Source organism: Ammospiza caudacuta, chromosome 13, assembly GCF_027887145.1.
Source record: "Ammospiza caudacuta isolate bAmmCau1 chromosome 13, bAmmCau1.pri, whole genome shotgun sequence".
Lineage (NCBI taxonomy): Eukaryota > Metazoa > Chordata > Aves > Passeriformes > Passerellidae > Ammospiza > Ammospiza caudacuta.
This window is the reverse complement of record NC_080605.1, coordinates 3325460-3345194: the sequence shown is the minus strand read 5'-3', so window position 1 is coordinate 3345194 and position 19735 is coordinate 3325460. Positions and strand designations below refer to the sequence as shown.

The following is a 19735-nucleotide window of genomic DNA, read 5'->3' as shown; positions in this document are numbered from 1 at the left end:
TGAAAGGGAATCCCGGTGGAACAGACCCGATGTCATCCCCTGCTCCTGCTGTTTGCGCTCCCCCTGCCCACGGGGGTCCCCGGGATTTGCCGTTCAGCGGGCGGGCCCCTCAAACACCCCGAACCTCCAAACCACCGCAGCTGCTGTCACTGCCCGGTGACCGCTCGGGGCTGCGCCAGGGCCGGGGCTGCCCAGCGACCACACCGGACAGCCGGGCCGAGCGGGACCGGACAGGGCCGAACGGGGCCGGGCAGAGCCGAGCAGTGCGGAACGGGGCCGGGCGGTGCCGAGCACAGCCAAGCTGGGCAGAGACGAACGGTGCCGAGCTGGGCCGGACAGAACCGAACAGGGCCCGGCGGTACCGAGCGGTGCCGGGCAGAGCCGAACAGAGCCCGACGGTGCCGGGCAGAGCCAAACTGGGCCCGGCGGTGCCGAGCAGAAGCGAGCAGGGCCCGACGGTGCCGAGCGGTGCCGGGCAGAGCCGAATCGGGCCGGGCAGAGCCGAACGGGACCGAGCGGTGCCGAAGCTCCGCTCCCGCCGTCGCGCGCGGGATCCCGACACCGCTCCGCGACGTTCCCGCCCCCAAGTCAGCGTCCCCGCCCGCAGCTCTCGCGAGAGTAGCCGCGCTCCCGGCATGCACCTGGCGGGCCGGGCGGGGGGGCGCTGTGAGGGAAGATGAAGGCGGCGGCCATGTTGGGAGCCGCGGGGCGCGGGCCGTGCTGAGCGCTCCGCCGAGGGCTGCGCCGAGGGTTCCGCTGTGTGGGGAGCGGCGGCTCGGGGCGACGGGAGGACAGCGCCTACTACGACTCAGGGGCGGGGTTGCTTGGCTACTTGTGCCTAGCTTAAGGAGTCCTCGGCAGCGGCGAAGGGGTGTCCCTGACCGAGAAGCAGCGCCATGAGCGGGGGGACGCCCTACATCGGGAGCAAGATCAGCCTCATCTCCAAGGCTGAGATCCGCTATGAGGGGATCCTATACACCATCGACACCGAGAACTCCACGGTGGCGCTGGCCAAGGGTAAGGACGCGGGCGGCCGGAGGAGCGGGCCCGGCGGCGCTCGGGGAGGGGCGGGAGGGGAGCGCGGCCGCGGGACGGGAGCGAGGCCGCGGCACCGGGATCGGCCCAGGAACCGGAGCCGCGGCTCTGGCCGGGCGCTGGGGAGCCCCGGGGAGCGGCCTCGGCCTGCGGGGCCTGGCGGAGCTCGGGCAGAGCCCGCCTCGTCCCGCGAGGGAGGTGGAACGGGAGAGGGTCTGGCGTGAAGCGGCGGCGCTGCGAGGCCCCGCTCCGGGAAGGGACCCTCGCCGAGAGGAGCCGGCAGCGCCTCCGTGCCGGGGTGCTCGGAGCTGCTCCCTGTGGAGTGCGAGTATGGAACCCGTGCGGTGAAAGCGGTCCGCAGCTAGTGCCTGAAAGGGAGTAGGAGGGGGAGGCTGGAAGGAGGTTTTCTTTGCCTCGCTAAGAATTCCAGACCTACAGAGTATAGGGCTGTGTATGCCTGGGCTGCTCTGCATGTTAGGACGGCAGACAGCTCGGGTCTGAGGGGGCTCCTCAGTGCTGGATTACCGACAAAAGCTGAACGTAAGCTGGTAATTTTCGAGGTGTATGGCACACTGTAGTTCGAAATGGTACGAGAATGTTATCGGCCACAAGATAATATATATATATATATATACATACATACACATTTTTATATCGGGAAAGACAAGAGATCTTTGTGAGTGTATAATAAAGTTAGGTTTACTGAGAAGAGAGCTGGGGCCAAAGAAGAGAATTTTTGAAACTGGGCGTCCTAAGGACTTCAGTGTTTCTCATGCATGAGAATTCATTCTCAAGGTAAAACATTAAGTCAGAACTTTTAATAACCTCTTTATAATGGATTCTGCAACACTCAGCTTTTTTTTCCTTTACACTTCTTGCATCTGTGAAGTCTTGCTAAGTAATCTAAATTCGTATGTAAAAGCAGAGAGTCTGTGCAGCCATTAGGGAAGAGGAAAACTTAGTGCTTGTAAATGAAATCTTTGGGGCAGAGCGGATTCCAGAGCTCGGTTCCTGGCGGTAGGAAAGGCTTGGCGCCGGTCCGCTCCGTTCTGCACAGCCTCCCTGGTGCTGGTGCACACCGGGAGTGCGATCGCTCTCGCTGCCCTTTGTGCTAACTCTGGTTTGTGCGCTGGGTCACTTTAAGGCCTTCCCTCCTCGCAAGCAACACCTCCCCCCGTGATTGTTTAAGAAATAGGTTCCTCTGTTTTGTAAACTCTGATACGTGGGCTTTGAAACACCTCACGGTGAGTTTGGTCCCAGCCTTGCACATTTCGCTTTTGGGGCAGAGTTGGCTTTCACTGTGATTTTTGTTCATTTCTAAAGTTGCCTTTAGGTTAAACTGCCTGGCTGGAGTTGCATTATCTACTTTGAAAGGACAGCTGGTTTTGGTTTATACAAGTAAAAGCTGGATATTGTGATTAAAAATAAATGTTCAGAAATTCCAGTTGCATGCTGTGATTGTTAAGGTTTGTGCAAAAGCACATAGAAAAAGAATCCTGTCCTTGAGGACCTTGTGATAGTCTTGTCCAAAATTAGACTGATTTAGTGCTGACCAAGGCAATTTTGCATGACTTCTCCAGAGTGGTTAAGTCATGTTGTGATGTATCTGCCAAAGTGTGCATATTTGATAGATCAAACTACAGTTACAAGTCTGATCTACTCTCTTCTCATTGCTCTCATCAGAAATGTAAATCTAAACCACTGAATTTACTTTAATAGAACTTGGCTGAGTTAGCTGAAGAATGTGTGTTTTGTAATAGTGTTATGATTCAGAAGAGAATAAACCAGTATTTCTAGGCCACCTGGAACCAAAAATCCTGAGATTAATGTGGAGCTGCTGACACCCATGTTAGACTGGAGCATTCTGTGTGCTCATGGGCAGAATGCTGCACTCCAGAGTGTTCAGTTTCTGCAGGCTCAGGCCCTGGATGTGTGTGACAGTGTCTATGGAAGGTGGCAGGAGTGCTGCATTACTGGCCAGCTCTGTTTGGGAAAAAAGCAGAACTTTATGTTGATCAGCTCATAGTTACCTCTTCTTCTTGTGCTGAGTGCAGAAGTCAGACTAGAACCCTTTACTGTGAATCATGACTACAAATGTAATTAATTTTTTTGCCAGAGAGAGAGAAAAAAAAATCCCAAAAGATTTGATGCTTTCAGTTGCTGAGCTGTGTAGTGTGTGTGACGTGAGTGTTCCCTGAACTGAATGCAGGGCACCTTAGCATTATTCATACTCTAACTGAGGACACTGAAACGGTGCCATAAAGTGCAGAGGTAGAGGTGCAGTCTGGTCCTGAATAACTACAGGTTTGCCCAGCTGTAGGATTTGTGTGGGCTGAACCAGTCAGAGATTAATCTCACAAAGTTGTGTTCATGGAATGCCCTCATTTGTCTTAAATAGTCGAGGCTTTCAGACACAAATGAGTGTTTGGGGTTGCCAGCACAGGCTCTTGTCCTTTCCTTACTGGGGGCAATCTGCTCCAGTTCTCTAATCAGCATTTTGTTCACACCGTGGTGATCTTTCCACTGAGCTAAACTTGTGGCCTCTGTCTCACAGAGAAGGATAGGAGCTGTTAAATATTGAACATTTTGAACCTGAGCTGGAGTCTGGGAAGGTGAAGTGTGCATCCTCTCACAGAGTGTGTAAGTGTGTAGTTGTTTAAATAGCAGGGGAACCCCATCCATGGTAGATCCCAAACACTGCAAGCTGTGCACACATTTGAGGTTCTGTAATGTTATTGGTGCATATGTTCTCTTTGGATCAGCAGCTTTTCAGAGACAGTGTCTGCAACCAAAACCCACTCACTCCTATTGGCAAGCTGCAAGTTGAAATAAATGGAAATGTCCTAGTTCATGGTTCTAGTTAACACTTAGTTTTAAAAAAAATTGTTATTAATTTTTAAAACATCATTAAGCCCAAGCAGTTTAAGAGGAGTTTGCAAGCTATGGTTGGTTTTCTTGCTGGAATGATTGCTGCCCTACCTGGGGCATTTACAGAATAATCTTAAATGTTGTGGCACTAAAAGGGAGATGTGATTTTTCATATCAGTTATACATAATGGTTTTCTATTTCAAGGCACTGATTTAGAGAGAGTTATTTTTAATGTTGTGTAAGAACAACGATATTGTCAGAAAAAGCTTTGTTCCTTCAACAACAGGGAATGCTTAGGTATGAAACAATTATATAAACAATTATATATATAAGCAATTATATTTATGTATATTATATATATAAACAATTATATGTTGTGTCTGCTATAATGCATCAGTTCTCACTTAGCAGTTATTGGACCATTGAGAGTTGCAGTTGGGACCATGATAATTGATAGATACTAATGAGACAGCTTTTGGTAGTTTTAAGAAGTAGTTAAACTTCTGGCATTTTCAACCATCCATGGTATAATGACACATCCAAAGGAAAACTTCCCTTCCAGACTTCTACAGAGCATTATTTGCAGGTGAAAGACTCAGAAATGCAGACAGAGGAAAGTTGAAATCCTGAGCTTGGGCTCATTCAGGGGTGGGAGCAGCAAAGGGAAGGGTTACATTTCTATCAGTTTTTTAGGAATGTATTTTTTAGTCAGTTAAGTAACATGCTCCTTGCATGTCTCCAAGGTTAGGGCCCGTGTGCCAAACCAAACTTGGGCACAGTATGTCACAGCAGAGGAATTCCTCTTGTCAAAGCCTGCTCCATCTCCCTGCGAGTAGGGGAATGCAGGCTGAGGTCATTGTCTGGGGAAGGAGCTGCTGTGCTGTGCTGTGCTGTGCAGGCATCAAAGCTTGGCTGCAGTGCAGGGCTGGTGATGGGTGGAGAGGTGGCAACTGAAGTGACTCGTGCACTTGTGGTGGCGTCCTCTCAGTGCTGTGCTGCTCCTGGTGCCTCGGGAGCAGGGAGAGCTGCTGTGTCTGTGTGTCTGCGTGTGCGTCTGTGTGTCTGTCTGTGTGTGTGTGCGTGTCTGTGTGTGTCTGCACGTGTGTGTCTGTGTGTGTCTGTGTGTGCGTGTGTCTGTCTGTGTCTCTGTGTGTCTATGTGTCTGTGTGTGCTCCTGGGGAGAGGAGAGGCAGTGTGTGCACAGCCTGAGCTGCTGCAGGATTCACCTTGTGGGCAGCAGAGTCAGTGCCTTCACTTCTCATTGACATTCTGATGGATTCCCTGGGTTAATCAACAAGTAATAGATCTATTAACTGGGGAAGTTGCAGTGTTGCCATTGAATGCTACGGTAGTATAATATGGTAATATACATTGAAATATCATATACTAGTAATATCACAGTGAAAATTTGTGCAAAAATGTGCTCACTTGGGCACAAGTCTATAGATTAATCGGCTCCAGAGAGTTAGTTATTTAGCTACTGACTTGTGTATATTTACACTGACAAAAAATAAGTTTGCTTTTAACATGTACTGCTTGTCCTTTTGTTTGCAAGTGATTAAGCCAGTTTAGCTCTTTCAAAAATAACATAAAAATCCAATCCTGAAATAGAGAAGGTGAAATTAATTAGATTTACTGCAGTTGTAAGATTGCCTTCCACAAGACGATCTTTTTGTGCTTATTTTAATCTCCTCTCCCTCTTTAGTATTTTGCTATAGATGAACTGCACCTTGTTCTGGAGGAAGGAGATTGTCCAGCTCTGACACTTGGGGAATTTCCTCAGACTGAGCTCTAAGCCTGCTGCTGCCCCAATACCTTGTGCTTTTGATACTCTGAGTATGAGAAAACGTGGTAAAAGCTATTTATTTCTAAAATTCTGCTATTCTGGCCATTCTAATATTAGACTTCTTACTTTCGTGAGCTCAGATTGTGTTAAATCCTAATCTGAGTGAGGGAAATACAAACTGTAAAGGTAGGTGTGCCTTTGCCATACACAAAAAGTAACTTTAAACTCCTTAATGCTACTCTGAAGGACCTGACTGGGGTGGACTCGTTAGGTAGCCCTTCCTAGATCACCACACACAGTTCTGGTTCCTGCTTGAAAAGGAAGTTGGACTTGGAGGGGTTATTTTGGTTGCTTGTGGTGAGAGAGGAGTCTGAGCTGCAAATCAGGGGAGTTTGCTTACCCCTCTCCAGCAGAGCAAATCTTCATTGGATGAAATTGTGTTTCTATTTTGCAGAAGGCTGTGATAAAACAAGTTTGATTTGGGGCAGGGGAGAAGTAAAGGAGGAGTCAAAACTTTTAGTAGCAAGTCTTGACGTGTTTTATTGATAAACCATTGGCAACTCTATCAGTGTCTTGAGTTAGCTGCATAGACAGTAGAATCTCTTAAAGATGAATTCTCAATTTTGGCACTGAAAGGCTTCCTTTTGATGTTGTGGTAATTTCATGGTGTGGAGAAAGATTGTTTTTTAACATAACTGAAATCCCTTTACTTCTTTCAGCACGTCAGTAGATGAAAGTCTGGTGGTTCCCTTTTTTAATTGGTTTAGAATGGAGAAAGGTAATTGCTGGGTGTTAGAACTGTTCCTGTATGTGTGATGATGGGACATGGTTATTAATATTGAAATACTTACCTGTGTAGTGTAGCTCTGACTTAACAGAAATACTTTCAAAACTTATTTCTTCCACAGTTGATCAGATTTTTATTTCCATGTAAAGGCAAGATGCAACCCCCCAACTTACTACCCTTTCTCTGTGATGTTTCTGTAGAGTAGTTTCTTTGCTTTAGCTAGAAAGTAAAATCCTTTGGTAACTAACTGATCATACTCTGGCTATTTTTGTGCACTTTTATAGAGAAAATGGCTGCTAGAGAAACATTTCAATGTGAAGCAGTACAAAATCAACTTTGGTTTTACTTACCAAGGCAGCAGGTCAAGTGATGGAATGAAAGTCCAAGATAATTTATGAGTATAAGATGGCCAGAAAGTGAGGGTAGTTGCAGAATCCATGGTCAAGCCAGTGAAATAGAAAAGCCTGGTGAATAAAAAGCAATGGAATGAATTGACCCAGGAATTCACGTGACCCCTGATAATGTCATTAAGCTACTGTGCATTATTTTGAGTTAATTTCTGTGAATTCTTAAGCTCCAGACATTTTTTTCTGTGGAGGAAAAGAAGACAGATTCCTTTCCTAGCAAGGACTGACATGAGCTGAACAGTGTGTGCCTTTTTACATTGCTCACACTTTGTAGCACCATTCAGAGCAGACTTTCAGATGCACAGAAACAGAAAAGATAATGAAAGCCAGCTCACTAGATGATACATGAACAAAGTAATTGTAACTACTTAATGATATTTTTCTTTGTAGTGTAGGCATGATCTCTTTACCCCTGAATTATGCTTCTGAAAAAGATTTAATACCTGATGTTAAGCTCTGTTTATGCAGTATCACAAGAAGCAGCAGTGATGGAAGATGGCTGGTGCAGCCTGAGAAGTGACTCAGTATCACTTTATACATCTCTACAGGAGACTCTGCTTTTCTTGACTAATGATTCTCTGGCTGCAAATAAGTGCCTAATGATGTCTCCAAAATATTGATGCGTCTGAAAATGGAGGGAAATCTAATTCTGGTAAATTAAAGCAAAATACAGATATTTTTTTCTCAGCATAACCCGTACCTTGCAAAGCAAACAAACACTTTCTAAAAGGCTGGAGCAAAAACAGTCATGAAGGATTATTAAGCTGCTGCAAGTTATTGTGATTGTGATTGAATGTGACTGTCATGATTTTGGGGGTTTGGTTTTTTGCCCTCTCTGGTTTCAATCCATTGTTTAGTTTTTGCTTACACAGCTAGGCCATGGAGACAATTCTCTTCTTCAGTTATTTGTTTGTTTATTTGATGCTCACCCAGGGTTGGCAGTCTGAGGGTGGGGAAAATTTTCTGAGAGGGCAGTGACAGCAAAGTGATGGCATCCATGTGCAGTGCTAGTGATTGTACATAGTGCAAAAGGAAGAGCTTCATTGCTGCATTGCTGTGCAGTCAGAAAGCTGCTGGAATTCATACAAGGAATTTCATGTCTTGCTATGGTGCACACTAGGAAGATAGTTCTGCTTCAGTGAGTTTGCTTAATTTGGCAGAGATCATATGACATCATATGAACCTTACACCAGCAAGAAGAATGCATTTTGCTTAGGGAAAAATTGTACATACATACCACAGAATTCTTGTTGTTTTATTAAATTTTGAATCTCTTGAGGAATTCACATTTGATAATTCTTAATATTCCAGATTTTAGTAGTATTAGCATAGTTTTCCTGTTTGGCAAATGCAGAATATGAAGTATGTAAACTCATTTATTTCTTGATTCATAGGATTGACTTAGCAGCCAAAATTACCCTCACAAAACCTTTGAAATATTCAACATGTAATTAATGCCATAAGTGATGTCTCAGTCTTTTGGCTTGGGTTTTAACTGAGATTTTTTAGCTTAAATGACTTGTTTGTCTGAGGAGAGTTGATAAAGAATATGATGCCTATTCAATAAAGGTTTTTTCTCAATGAAATTTTATCCTTTTCATTTAAAGCAGTTTGTCTCTGCAGTATATTCAAAACCCTTTTGTTGAACGTGGGACGTTTCATTGTTTGTCTCCCTTCCCGCCCCGCAGTTCGCTCCTTTGGCACGGAGGACAGACCGACGGACAGACCCATCCCCCCTCGCGATGAGGTCTTCGAGTACATCATATTCCGTGGCAGTGACATCAAGGACCTGACAGTGTGTGAGCCCCCCAAACCTCAGTGCTCCTTGCCACAGGACCCTGCCATTGTCCAGGTGAGTCCAGCACGGCTGGAAATCGTTGCTGCTGAAGTGTTCTCTAGCTGAGTGTTGAAAAATTAAAGTGTTCATCACATTCACAAGCCCATGTAAAGAACTCTGGAAGGATTTTCCCCTTTCACAGTCTTTAACTGTGAAAATGAAGGTTGAAATCTAACTCTAGCACAGTGCACTACATACCGAAGCTGCTGTCTTTTCAAAAGCAACTAATGCCGTTTTTGATGCCTTTTTTGGAAGGAACTTGGCTTAGGACACATAGTTCTTGGGAAGATTAGACTTGGTATAAATCAAATTGAGTAGATGATGAAATATCTGCAGATAATTAGTGGCTTTTGTTTGCTTGTTAGTTTTATTTTTGTTTTAATGTTTAACACTTTTTGCTAACTATGACTTTCAAGTGTTTCATCTAGCCATGTTTTTAAACAGGCTTCATACTATAAGGCAATTATTTGAATAGTGAATACTTGGTTTCTGAGGGGAAAGCAGCTTACAGCTTGAAGCCTTCAGATTTGATTAGTCTGTCATTTAGCAGTAAACAGATAAATGATAAATGAAAACTATGATAAATAGTTTTCTTAGAAATTTGTTGGCTTTTTGATTGTGCTTAAGGAGTATCTTAGAATTCATCCCTGAGAGCAAGAGGAAATCTCTTGTTTCAAATGGAGGTTGATAATCTCATGTAATACACATCTTCTACTTTATCTATTCTGTAGGATAAAATACTCGAACTTCCTTGTGATGTGCCCTTGCATTTCTCCAAGGACTTTTATTAAATTTGGTGCAAGTCCCTCTGTCAGTGTAGTCAAGAGTGGTGAAGCTGCATTACTGTGAACCCCAATAACAGTGATAACCCCAGCCTCCTCCAGTATGCTTGGGTGTCCTATTGTACCTGTGGGGTTTGGAACTTCAAGGGAAAAGACAGGACACTTCCTAAATTTGCCAACAAAGTTGATATGTGTCTGTTGGACAAGACAGTGTCTGAGGTTATAGGGAAAAGATTGCAAAATTTTGTCTTACTGTTTCCACAGGTCTGTAAGCTGTACATACTTGTGAAAATGTTTATTTTAGTTTCTACATGTCTTGCCTCACAGAACTATTTCCTAATTTTGGTGTAAATATGACTTTTTGCTAGTGTGTTGTGTGCTTTGTCTCCAGTCTTCACTAGGATCTTCGAGCACCTCTTCATTCCAGTCTGTGGGTTCCTACGGCCCCTTTGGCAGGATGCCTGCGTACAGCCAGTTCAGCCCCAGCCCGCTGGTGGGGCAGCAGTTCGGCGCCGTGGGAGTCGGTACGTTCACTGTGGGTACCCGCTGCTTTCCTGGGAGGGAGGCTCTGTGTGCTCAGACAGCAACCACTGCCTAGAATGTCACCAGAATTTCATCAGTGCCTTATCCTAAGGCAGATTCAGTCTTCTATCTCTGTTAGTTCTGCAGTTTAGCTCAAAAGTAGAGAGTTCTTAGTAGTCTGCATCTTAAAATAATTATGATTGAGAACTAAACACCTATCTCAGAGGGACGAGTATTCCTTATATTTCACAAGTGGTAGAGGCAGCCCCTCCAGAGAAGCCCCACAGCTGTTGGGTTGACCAGGTGCTGTGTGCCTTAACTAAGGATTTGGATTATTCAGCAACCACGTGCCAGTGCAATCCTTCGGCTGTTTGTGAAATAGATGCTGGAAGGATTTGTGAGCTGCATGGGCTAGTTGCTCCTTTAGACTGCACTTTCTCTCTGAGACTCACCAACCAACTTTCCTTCCTCCCTGAGAGTTTATTTCACAGTTTAGTTTTTCTCATAGGAACTTAAAGTCTCATAACTGTTCTGGCAGCAGTGCTACTCCTGAAAACGTTAGCCATGCAAAAGAATGGCTGTAGAATTGGCCATAATTTGATATCAATTAACAATATGTGACAATCATATTTTTGTTGAAAGGATCTTAAGTGGAAATATATACCAATAACATGTATGGCTCCATAAGGTGACTGTGTTTTGTTAATACTTCTGATGGTGAAATTAGAAGTGCTCTTTTGTTTTTCATTTTAGATGGAAAAATCAAGATATTAGTCTTACCAGCCTATGTGCATACATCTGTTAGATTAAACTAAAAATGTATGGGAAGGGCAGATTTACTTGTACTCTAGAATAACTGCCTAATAAAGCTTCACTAATCATTTAGTGCTAGTTTAAAAAAAGTCTAAACCAGATTTTACAACTTTATTATTTCTTTCAAAGCAGGAGGTTCTTTAACATCTTTTGGAACAGACTCTTCAGGCAGTGCTAGCATGTCCCAAAGCACTGCAGTTGGTTCTGCGTTTACAACAGATGCAAGATCACTAAAAACACAGATGTCTCAAGGTAAAATCTTTTTTAGTGACTTCAGTATTTCTTTGATGAGCTGTGTCCATGTGATTTTGGTGGTTGCCAGAAACACCAACCAAACAGTGAATTCTCTCATGAAAACACTTGGTATTAAACCCAGGAGACACTGAGAGGTGTTTGCTCTTTAAATGTGTTTTCTCTACATCTTGGAGTGCTGCAGGCAGTAACACATTCATTGTTACCCTCAAGGCACCTGTACTGAGAAGTAGGGCTTAATTAAGTGAAATGGTGTTAGCAAACAGATACATGTGGAAATTCAGTATTTAGTTTTGTTAATAACATGGCAGAACTGCAGATACTTCATACTGAGTGAAATGGGAAGTCCTTCAGCTTAAAATTTTAAAATCTTTATTCCTAACTGTAGTTCTGTTCATGCATAGTTACATAGATGATATTAACAGCAGACCTGATTTCCTGTAGAGGTGGGGACATGACTTTTAAATCAGCTTAATATTAACAGAAGCTGTATAGATAGTTTATGTAATATTGGAAAAAATTAGATTCCAGATGATATTTGAATGGCAAAGAAAAAAGAAACTAAACATTAAACACCTTCACCTTCAGGCAGACATTGCTCCTTAAAAACCCAAACCCCATTATTTCCTGCTCTTCCACTCTTCCTTGCTATCAAAGTGTGTGCCAAGATGTATTTCTAATGCTGTTTTTAAATAATGCAGTCATGTTAAAAGGCAAAACACTTAGAGCAGTTTTTTTCCCTAAATTCCAGCTGAGGTTTGTATACCCATTAGGAGTGTTTCTAAGACTAGTTGAGTGGGTTGCCAAAAATAGATTCTACTTTGTTGGAATAATGCAAGGGGCAAAGGTATGCTGAGCATTTCTCTGTTGAAACACAAGTTTGGTTTTCTGCAGTTAAAGCCTGCTCTGGGTGAACATACATACATTCTGCCCCAACATTTCCTGTGGTTTTCTCTGAGTGTTTGCTTTTAGGAATATTTTTTGCCTTTGTCAATTGCAAATGTGGTATGGTTGGATTTATTGTTTTGTTCATGGGTTTGGTTTATTTTTTGTTTTCCCTTTGTTAGTTTTGTAATGAGATAGAGCCTTGTTCTTTCACTTACTGGGACTTGAGTCTTATTCTAATTTGTTAGTAGATTTAGCTGTTTGATGTTGTAAGCTTGTCTGGCTGGATCAGTGGCTCCATGCTGGGGGTGCTCCTGCCTGTGTGAGCAGGGCTGTGTGGGGCAGCTCCCCCAGCTCCCTCCCTGCACTGAGCCCAGCCCGTGGCACTGTCCTGGTGTGCCAGGGATCCTGCAGCAGTGCCTCAGCTGCATCACAGCTGCCCTGGGAGCAGCCCCTTCCCACTTGGCATCCCAGGGGGGCAGGAGGAGCATTTTTACCTTCAGTCAATGCCAAAGCTTGATTCCACAGCTAAATGTACATCATTAATGGGTTGGTAGGGATTGGGTGTCCTACCCATTATTTCATCATAGACTGAGGGAAGGGGTATCCCTAAACATCCTTTATTCTGAATTAATGGATCTGATGGTGCAGAATATTTTTTTTTTTGTACACAGCTGCCTTAACTGCTAAGGCAGATAAACCTGTCAGTCTGGATTGGCTGAGACCAGTAACTCCAGTAACTCACCTCTGTAGATGAGAATTAACCCTGTGGGGTTTGGTTTGGTTTTTTCCCCCCCAGGTCGTTCAAGCCCTCAGATGGACCATTTGAGAAGGAGCCCCACCATGGAACAAGCTGTACAAACAGCTTCAGCCCACCTGCCCACTCCAGCACCAGTTGGGAGGAGGAGTCCTGTACAAACCAGACCTTTGGTGTCTGCAAGCCAAAAATCCCTAGAGAGCCAAGAGCACAGACGAGGTAGCTTTGGATGGTTTTCATACAGCTTCATTCCTTCCATCCACATACAAAGTGCCCTTTTAAAGGGTAGTACAGAGGAATTTTCCTGCTGGTAGGCTGCCCAGCAGAGACCTGCATTAGATACATATTTCTTTTTAAATTTAAGCATATATTCTAAAATACTTTTTTTTTCTTTTATGATTTAAACATGTGATTTACATTTATAGGTTTGGATTTTTTTAAAAATCTCAACTATATACAAAAGTATGATCAAAAATATCTAATTGGATAAACAAATCATGTTTTTATTTCCAACTTTAGCTGAAGCACACAAGGTTTCAAGATCAGAAAATGAACTCAGAAATGAAAACAAACGACAAATTGGTAAATCATGTTTTGAGAAATAGCTATCATTGCTTTCAGACCAATACATTTTTAAAAATTTGCTGAAATACATAAATTCTTTCACATTTTGCTTTGAGAGGGTAACAACTTTGCATTGTGCCAGAAGAATGCAAGCAAATGAAGTCAACATTAAAGAGAAAAGTATTTTCTTGTTTTATACTAAGCAATCAATTTAAATAAAAATATGAATCAAGTATATGTTTACATCACAGATTTATAAACATAATAGCATGAAATAAAGGCCTTTGTAGAAATATACTTGACTGAAAAGCCACTAATATTTTAACTTGTCCTCCAAAAGCTTTTAATGACTTCTAGAGAGTCTTTAACACACAAATTTAGTATTGTTAAGCTTTCTGTGCCACTTTCATCATTACTGTGAGTGACTTTACAAATGACAAGCTGCTCTGATGGGACTTTAAACAACAGGCATTCTCTTCCTGCACTTCTGAAGTCCCAGCCTGTTACCCCAGGAATTAGAAATCAAACCAAACCACAAAACACCCTCCACCATCCTCAGAGAAAAGCCAATCCACAAAGCAAAACCAAAGAGAATTTCCCTGTTTTCAGTTCCAGGTGCACCTGCAGTACGGAGAGGCCGCGGAGGTCACAGAGGGGGCCGAGGAAGATTTGGTATCAGGAGGGATGGTCCAATGAAGTTTGAGAAGGACTTTGACTTTGAAAGTGCAAATGCACAATTCAATAAGGAGGAGATTGATAGAGAGTTTCATAATAAACTTAAATTAAAAGGTAAAACAATTTTTGCTTTAGATTTGAGCATGGAAAAACTGTGTCTTGCTGTTTTGATCCTACCTTGGAGAACAACTCTTTAAAAGGCATATAGTATTAAGTCTTGCTTGCAGTCATTAAAAATAAATTTAAAAACCAATTAATAAGTAAACTGAGGTCATATGTTAATTAAATACTTGGATCACTGTTTGAGGTTTTTAACAAATTTTAACTAGCAGATATCATCTGTGAAGTTCTAACAAGTCTGTGTTAAAAATGCAGTTTACTTAACCAGAAGTCCCAATAATGTTTATTACTTTAAAATTCTGGAAAGGATGCAATAAAAGAAAATCCATGTTTTAGGTTTCAATTATTAGACCAAAATTATAATGTCAATTATAGACCAAAAGCAAAGGAGTTTAAATCAGAACTTCATTGTTGTATGAAGGAGAGTTTGTTTGAAAGTTTCTAGCATTTCCTTGCTTTTATCCTTTTCCAGAGGAACACAGGAGTAGTTAAAAACCATGCTGCCAGCACTCATTTTCTAGCAGGCTTCTGTTTTGATTACCTCATTCTCTTGTGACCAGCCACCTGTTTGTTACACTGCTGCTGCTATTTTTGGACAAAATTGTTGCAGGTTAATACAGTGAGTTCCGTGTTTCAGTGAATGATTGGCTAAAGGCTGGGAAACAAGAGGTGGGAATAAATGGTCAGATTTCAACGTAGAGTGAAAACTCCAGTTGAGTCCCATAAGATCTGTCCTGTGGTGCTCACCTGTTTTTCTAGATCATTTCTCAATCAGTTGATGGTTTGCTGTTGATACTGTTTTTTCAGAATAATAAAGAGAAAGGGAATGCTAACCATAAATAGCTATAGAAATGTTTGGAGTGTGGTAGTTCTTGTGTGTGATGTGGAAAGGTTGAGCTGGTTGTCTGTAGTTTATGCACAGCACTGTGAGGTTTAAGCTGTAGACATTTAGGAATGAGATTTGAAGATAGCAATAGCTGTTGATGTTGAACCATCAGCTTTGTTTTCAGTACTGGTTAAAACAGTAAGTTGAACTTGAGGCATTATTAGGAAATAAATACATCACAAAGTCAGAATGCTGGCCCTGCTTCTCAGAGGAGATGGCAGCAAAACCAGAAGGCAAAGGAGAAGGACAACAAGGATGAACAAAACCATGGGATGGCTTTTAGGAGGAGTCTCTGAATGAGGCTCTTAAGGCCAGGAAGGAGGTAGCTGAAGAGGGGAGAAAATAGATGGGTGTCAAATCTGTTCTGCTGCAGGGTTTTTTGGTAACTAAACCCACAGGAAGCATAGAAACCTCCAGACAGCAATACATCCTAATTTACATGTCAAGTTATTTGATTTCCACATTAAGTTATTTTTATAGCATGCAATATAGTTCCTCTCTGACTGGGAGTAACTTAACAGTTATTTTAGGCTGTTTTTTTTAGGCTTCTGTTTACTTTTTATTTTCCAGAAGATAAACTTGAGAAACCAGAGAAGCCTGTAAATGGAGAAGACAAAGGTGACTCAGGTGTTGATACCCAAAATAGCGAAGGGAATGCTGATGAGGAAGATCCACTTGGACCCAATTGCTACTATGACAAAACCAAATCCTTCTTTGATAACATTTCCTGTGATGACAATAGGTAAGGCCTGCAAGGAGAAGCTTGTTAGTCTGCTTAATGCATGTTTATGTCATAAGATATTGCAATGAGTAGCACTGACAGTCAACTCTGAGTCAAAGGTGATTAGAGCTTATTTCCACATGCAGCTGGCAAAAATAAAATGGGAACAAGAAGTGCAAAATTTCTTTGTGGGCAAGTGCAATATCATCATGGGAAGGTATTTTAAGGTGTTTTAGAGCTAGGCTTTAAGAACTTAATGCACAGGCTCTTAGAACTTAATGCACAGGCTACAGAATCTCCTTTCCAGATTAACTAAGATGTGGAGGGTTTGTTTGTTTTGCTTTGCTGCTAAATTAACACTTTAGTTAAATCAATTACGACCCTGCTTTGGTAATGGTTCCTAAGCAGATTACATAACTGTCTCAGCCAGTAGTGTTGTTGAAATGGACAGATAGCATTTCAGGAAAATTAAAGCTTATCTTTTGCTGCTGCCTTTTTATTAGACACGATGATGTGGATTGCTGACCTCTTTTGACTTGCAGGAGGGGAAGTTGTTGGTTGTACTCACAGCCAGATAAAATAACATCTGTAACTGCAAACTGTTTCTTGCTTCAAATGATACTGGGTGCAGGGGATACAGAGTGTGCTTTTCAGTATGGCAAACTCTTAGAGCATTATTAATGACTCTGTACCATATTCCTTCTCGATGAGCCCGGTGAACTGTGGCAGACACCTGGGTTCTTGAGGAAGGGATGCTGTGCAGATTCACCGTGTGATTCCTGTATCGTTTGCACCCTCTCGGAGGGCGCTGTCCCTCCCTTCCCAAGCGTTTCAAGCCATCCCCGTTTGTTCTGTGCTGCAGGGAGCGGCGACCCACCTGGGCCGAGGAGCGGCGGCTGAACGCCGAGACCTTCGGCATCCCCCTGCGCCCCAACCGCGGCCGCGGCGGCTACAGGGGCAGGGGCGTCGTCGGCTTCCGAGGGGGCCGGGGCCGGGCCGGCGGCAGGGGCGCCTTCCCCGCCCCCCGCGGCTTCCGCGGCGGATTCCGAGGGGGCCGCGGCGGCCGCGAGTTCGCCGACTTCGAATATAGGGTAAATAAAGTGCTCTTGTTGTTCCTCTGACCCGGCCTGCTGCTCTGGGAAAGGAGCACTCACTATCTCCTGCTTCTAGGTTTGATGGTGCACTAGAACTTCTTACTAGAACTGGAACTACTTTGCAGGGCTCTGAGCTACCTTTTAGAAAGTCCATTAATGCTGAAATTTTAGTTACATGGCATCATTTTACTATCGATAGCCAAAAGTAAAGTTTGCTTTTCATCACATCTCTGAGTAGCTATTTGATAGCTGCTATCGGGGAGGAGGAGAAAATGAAGGGGAAAAAAAGTTCTACAGATTGAATGCAAGTGTTAGAGATGTAAATTGCAAGCATTTTTGTAAAATATTGTAAAAATATAAAGGATGAGAGGGAATAATTTAACTAGCTTCCATTGTGAAACAAACTTTTGAATTCTTTGTGAATGAGTTGGCACAAATCTTATAGGCTGGTGTACTGGTTAGAATCAGACAGCTATCCAGATTGATTCAGATAAACTGGGCTTTTAGAGTTTTGACTGGGACAGAACACCAAGTTCTGCTACTTTATTGCATGAGCAGTTAGAGTTTTGCAGACAAGAATATCTGATTTTTTAATAGAAATTTTAATTTTTTAATGAAAAAACTGGAGGGTTATGTCACAGTACATTTCTCTCTGTGTTGAGAGAAACATCCCTTAGTTGTTCATTGATTAGTTTTCAACAGTTAGTCCTATGACTTAAAGAAACTTTGGGTAGCTGAATGTGAATGGAAATGAGGGATTGAAGATCAGCAATTTGAATTTCTGAACGAGAGTTTTGCTGCTTTCCAGTTGAGTAGGAGGTGGTGCAAGGGCTGCGGATTTGTGCTGTGCTTTGTGTTTGGAGTGGTGAGCTGCTCTGCTCAGCGCCAGACTGAGGGGGTTTCACCAGGTGCCACCCTGATCTCCTCTGAGGTCTGCTTTCTGCTGCAGGACATGGGGAACAGCCAGCACAGCACAACTGCTCCCAGGGCTGTTGCCCGGATGAGTTTGTAGGGTTTGTTTTGCAAAATGAATTTTCACACTGTGCTTTTGTTCCCTCTAGAAAGACAACAAAGTTGCCGCGTAGTCTACAAGAAAGCTGCAAACCAGGTGAACGTCTAGATCTTCTTGAATCAGAGAATTAGTTTTGATCTCTGCAAAGAATGAAGTTAATTTGCTGTATACTTGTCACCAGCACTGGGATTTAACTATTTAATTTCAAAGGGGTGTAATGCAGTTACTTTTGAGAAATGGCCATCTTTGAAAACAAGTAAGCATTAAATATATTTGAGACAGAAGGATAAGTAATTTCTTATGTATAGTTAATTATAAGCAGTACTTCGATGGAGTTTTAAGTATTTTTTCATCACTGAAAGGATTTTTCTTATTACTAAACTGTATTTGATAATTGCTTCAAGTTGTAAGGACAATGGTATGCAGAAGGCCGTCGATACTGTGAGTGTTTTGACCCACCGAAGGTTGTTTTTTGGAAATCCTGTAAAATCCCTTTTGAGGTAGTTGTTCTTGTATCAACTAGGGTGCTGGACAGTAGAAAACTTGCTTTGTCAGTCAGATATGTACACACAGTAAATACTGTTTCTTAGGCAAAGGAAAGTTTTTATATAGTTGTAAAATTCCATTATATCCCATTGCCAAAGAAACATTACAAACTTTGTATAGCTGTATAAAAAGCAACTAATTTTTTAAAGAATAAACATTTTTAAGTCGGTAAACATACTGTTATTGCAGAAAGTTGATATGCTGAAGAACACTGAATTAGTTGGGTTTCTTTTTCTTTAGCAGCTTTTCAAGCTTAAATGTTTGATTTTATATTTGGACTATAATGAAGTTTTGAAAATGTTCTTCCATTACACAAAACTGGATACACGCTTCACTGCTCTTGCAAGAATTTGATTTTGTAGTTTCTGGTATATCACAGGATTTGACCAAGTTAAGGAGATATTTTCAAAAAACAAAAAAGGAGAAAAGGAATTTTCATATGTCAAGATTTGCAATTAATTTTACTTAGTGAGAAATATTAACTTTTTTTAATAATGGACCAGGCACACGAGTTGGTGATTCTCCTGGAATGCCTGGGGTAAAAGTCTGTCTCCATTTGTCAATTCTTGAAACGTTAACTTTGTTGTAATACCTGTAGACATGAGCAATTTAAAGAATTCTTAGTGTTTGAAGTTGTTTGCATTTTGATAGACCGTAGCTTGGAGACATTGAGACTCTGGTTCTAAGACCACGAAGTCACAAATGACAGTACGGACTTTTTGCCAATTCTGGATAACTAGTTGCAACTTTCTGATATGCTGAAATAGAAACCTGGTCATTTGTGTCTGTGTATGTATATGAAGGCCACAGGAATAAAGGGATCCAAAGATTACATCACTTTGATCTAATTTGCTGATTTATTTTTTTTTACTTCAGAATGTTCAGTGGTGATAAAGACGTGAAAAACTGCACTGTTGAAAAATTGGAATATTTAAAAGTGGTTGATAGAATCTTAATTTTATAACTTTTGTATAGCACTACAAGGAAGTATTTTGTAATTGGTTTCCTTATTAAGGTCAAGTATTTGACAGCCGTAGAAGTTAGATAATATTGTTTAGTAATGTTTTTGCATGTTTAACAACTGCCTTTTGGGATCCACAAGTCATGATTCTGAACACCTGTTGAGATTTTTGACCGTAGAGGCAAGTGCTGTCCTGTTGCAATAACTCTTTACTGTCTGAGGTGTTCCAGCTGTAAATACCCGGGCCGGGAGCCGCGGCCGGGGGTACACAAACCCTGCGTAGGCCCGGCCCGCTCGGCCAGGCTTTCTGTTTTTTTATTTTAAACCAGAATAAACTGTTCAGTACAAGCGGCACGGCGGCGCTCCTTTGTTGCGCGGGGCGGGCGGGGCGGGGCGGGGCGCGGGGCGCTCCCGGCGGCGCGTG

At 42.7% G+C, this 19735-nt stretch overlaps 1 protein-coding gene across 5 annotated transcripts; it reads left to right on the top strand.

Annotated features, from left to right (window-relative positions):
• Positions 1-681: 681 nt before the first annotated feature.
• LSM14A (LSM14A mRNA processing body assembly factor) lies at positions 682-19665 on the top strand. Of its 5 annotated transcripts, none has more exons than XM_058813328.1 (10): positions 682-1017; positions 8573-8736; positions 9895-10027; positions 10971-11090; positions 12775-12951; positions 13252-13314; positions 13906-14085; positions 15548-15719; positions 16561-16789; positions 17854-19665. In XM_058813328.1, the coding sequence occupies exons 1-10, from the start codon at positions 897-899 to the stop codon at positions 17875-17877; spliced, it is 1383 nt and encodes a 460-aa protein (XP_058669311.1). In that variant the 5' UTR covers positions 682-896; the 3' UTR covers positions 17878-19665. The 5 variants fall into 5 exon arrangements, with proteins under 5 accessions (XP_058669311.1, XP_058669309.1, XP_058669312.1 ...); XM_058813326.1 differs by having other exon boundaries at positions 10968-11090; XM_058813329.1 differs by lacking the exon at positions 13252-13314 and having other exon boundaries at positions 10968-11090.
• The last annotated feature ends 70 nt before the right edge of the window (positions 19666-19735 follow it).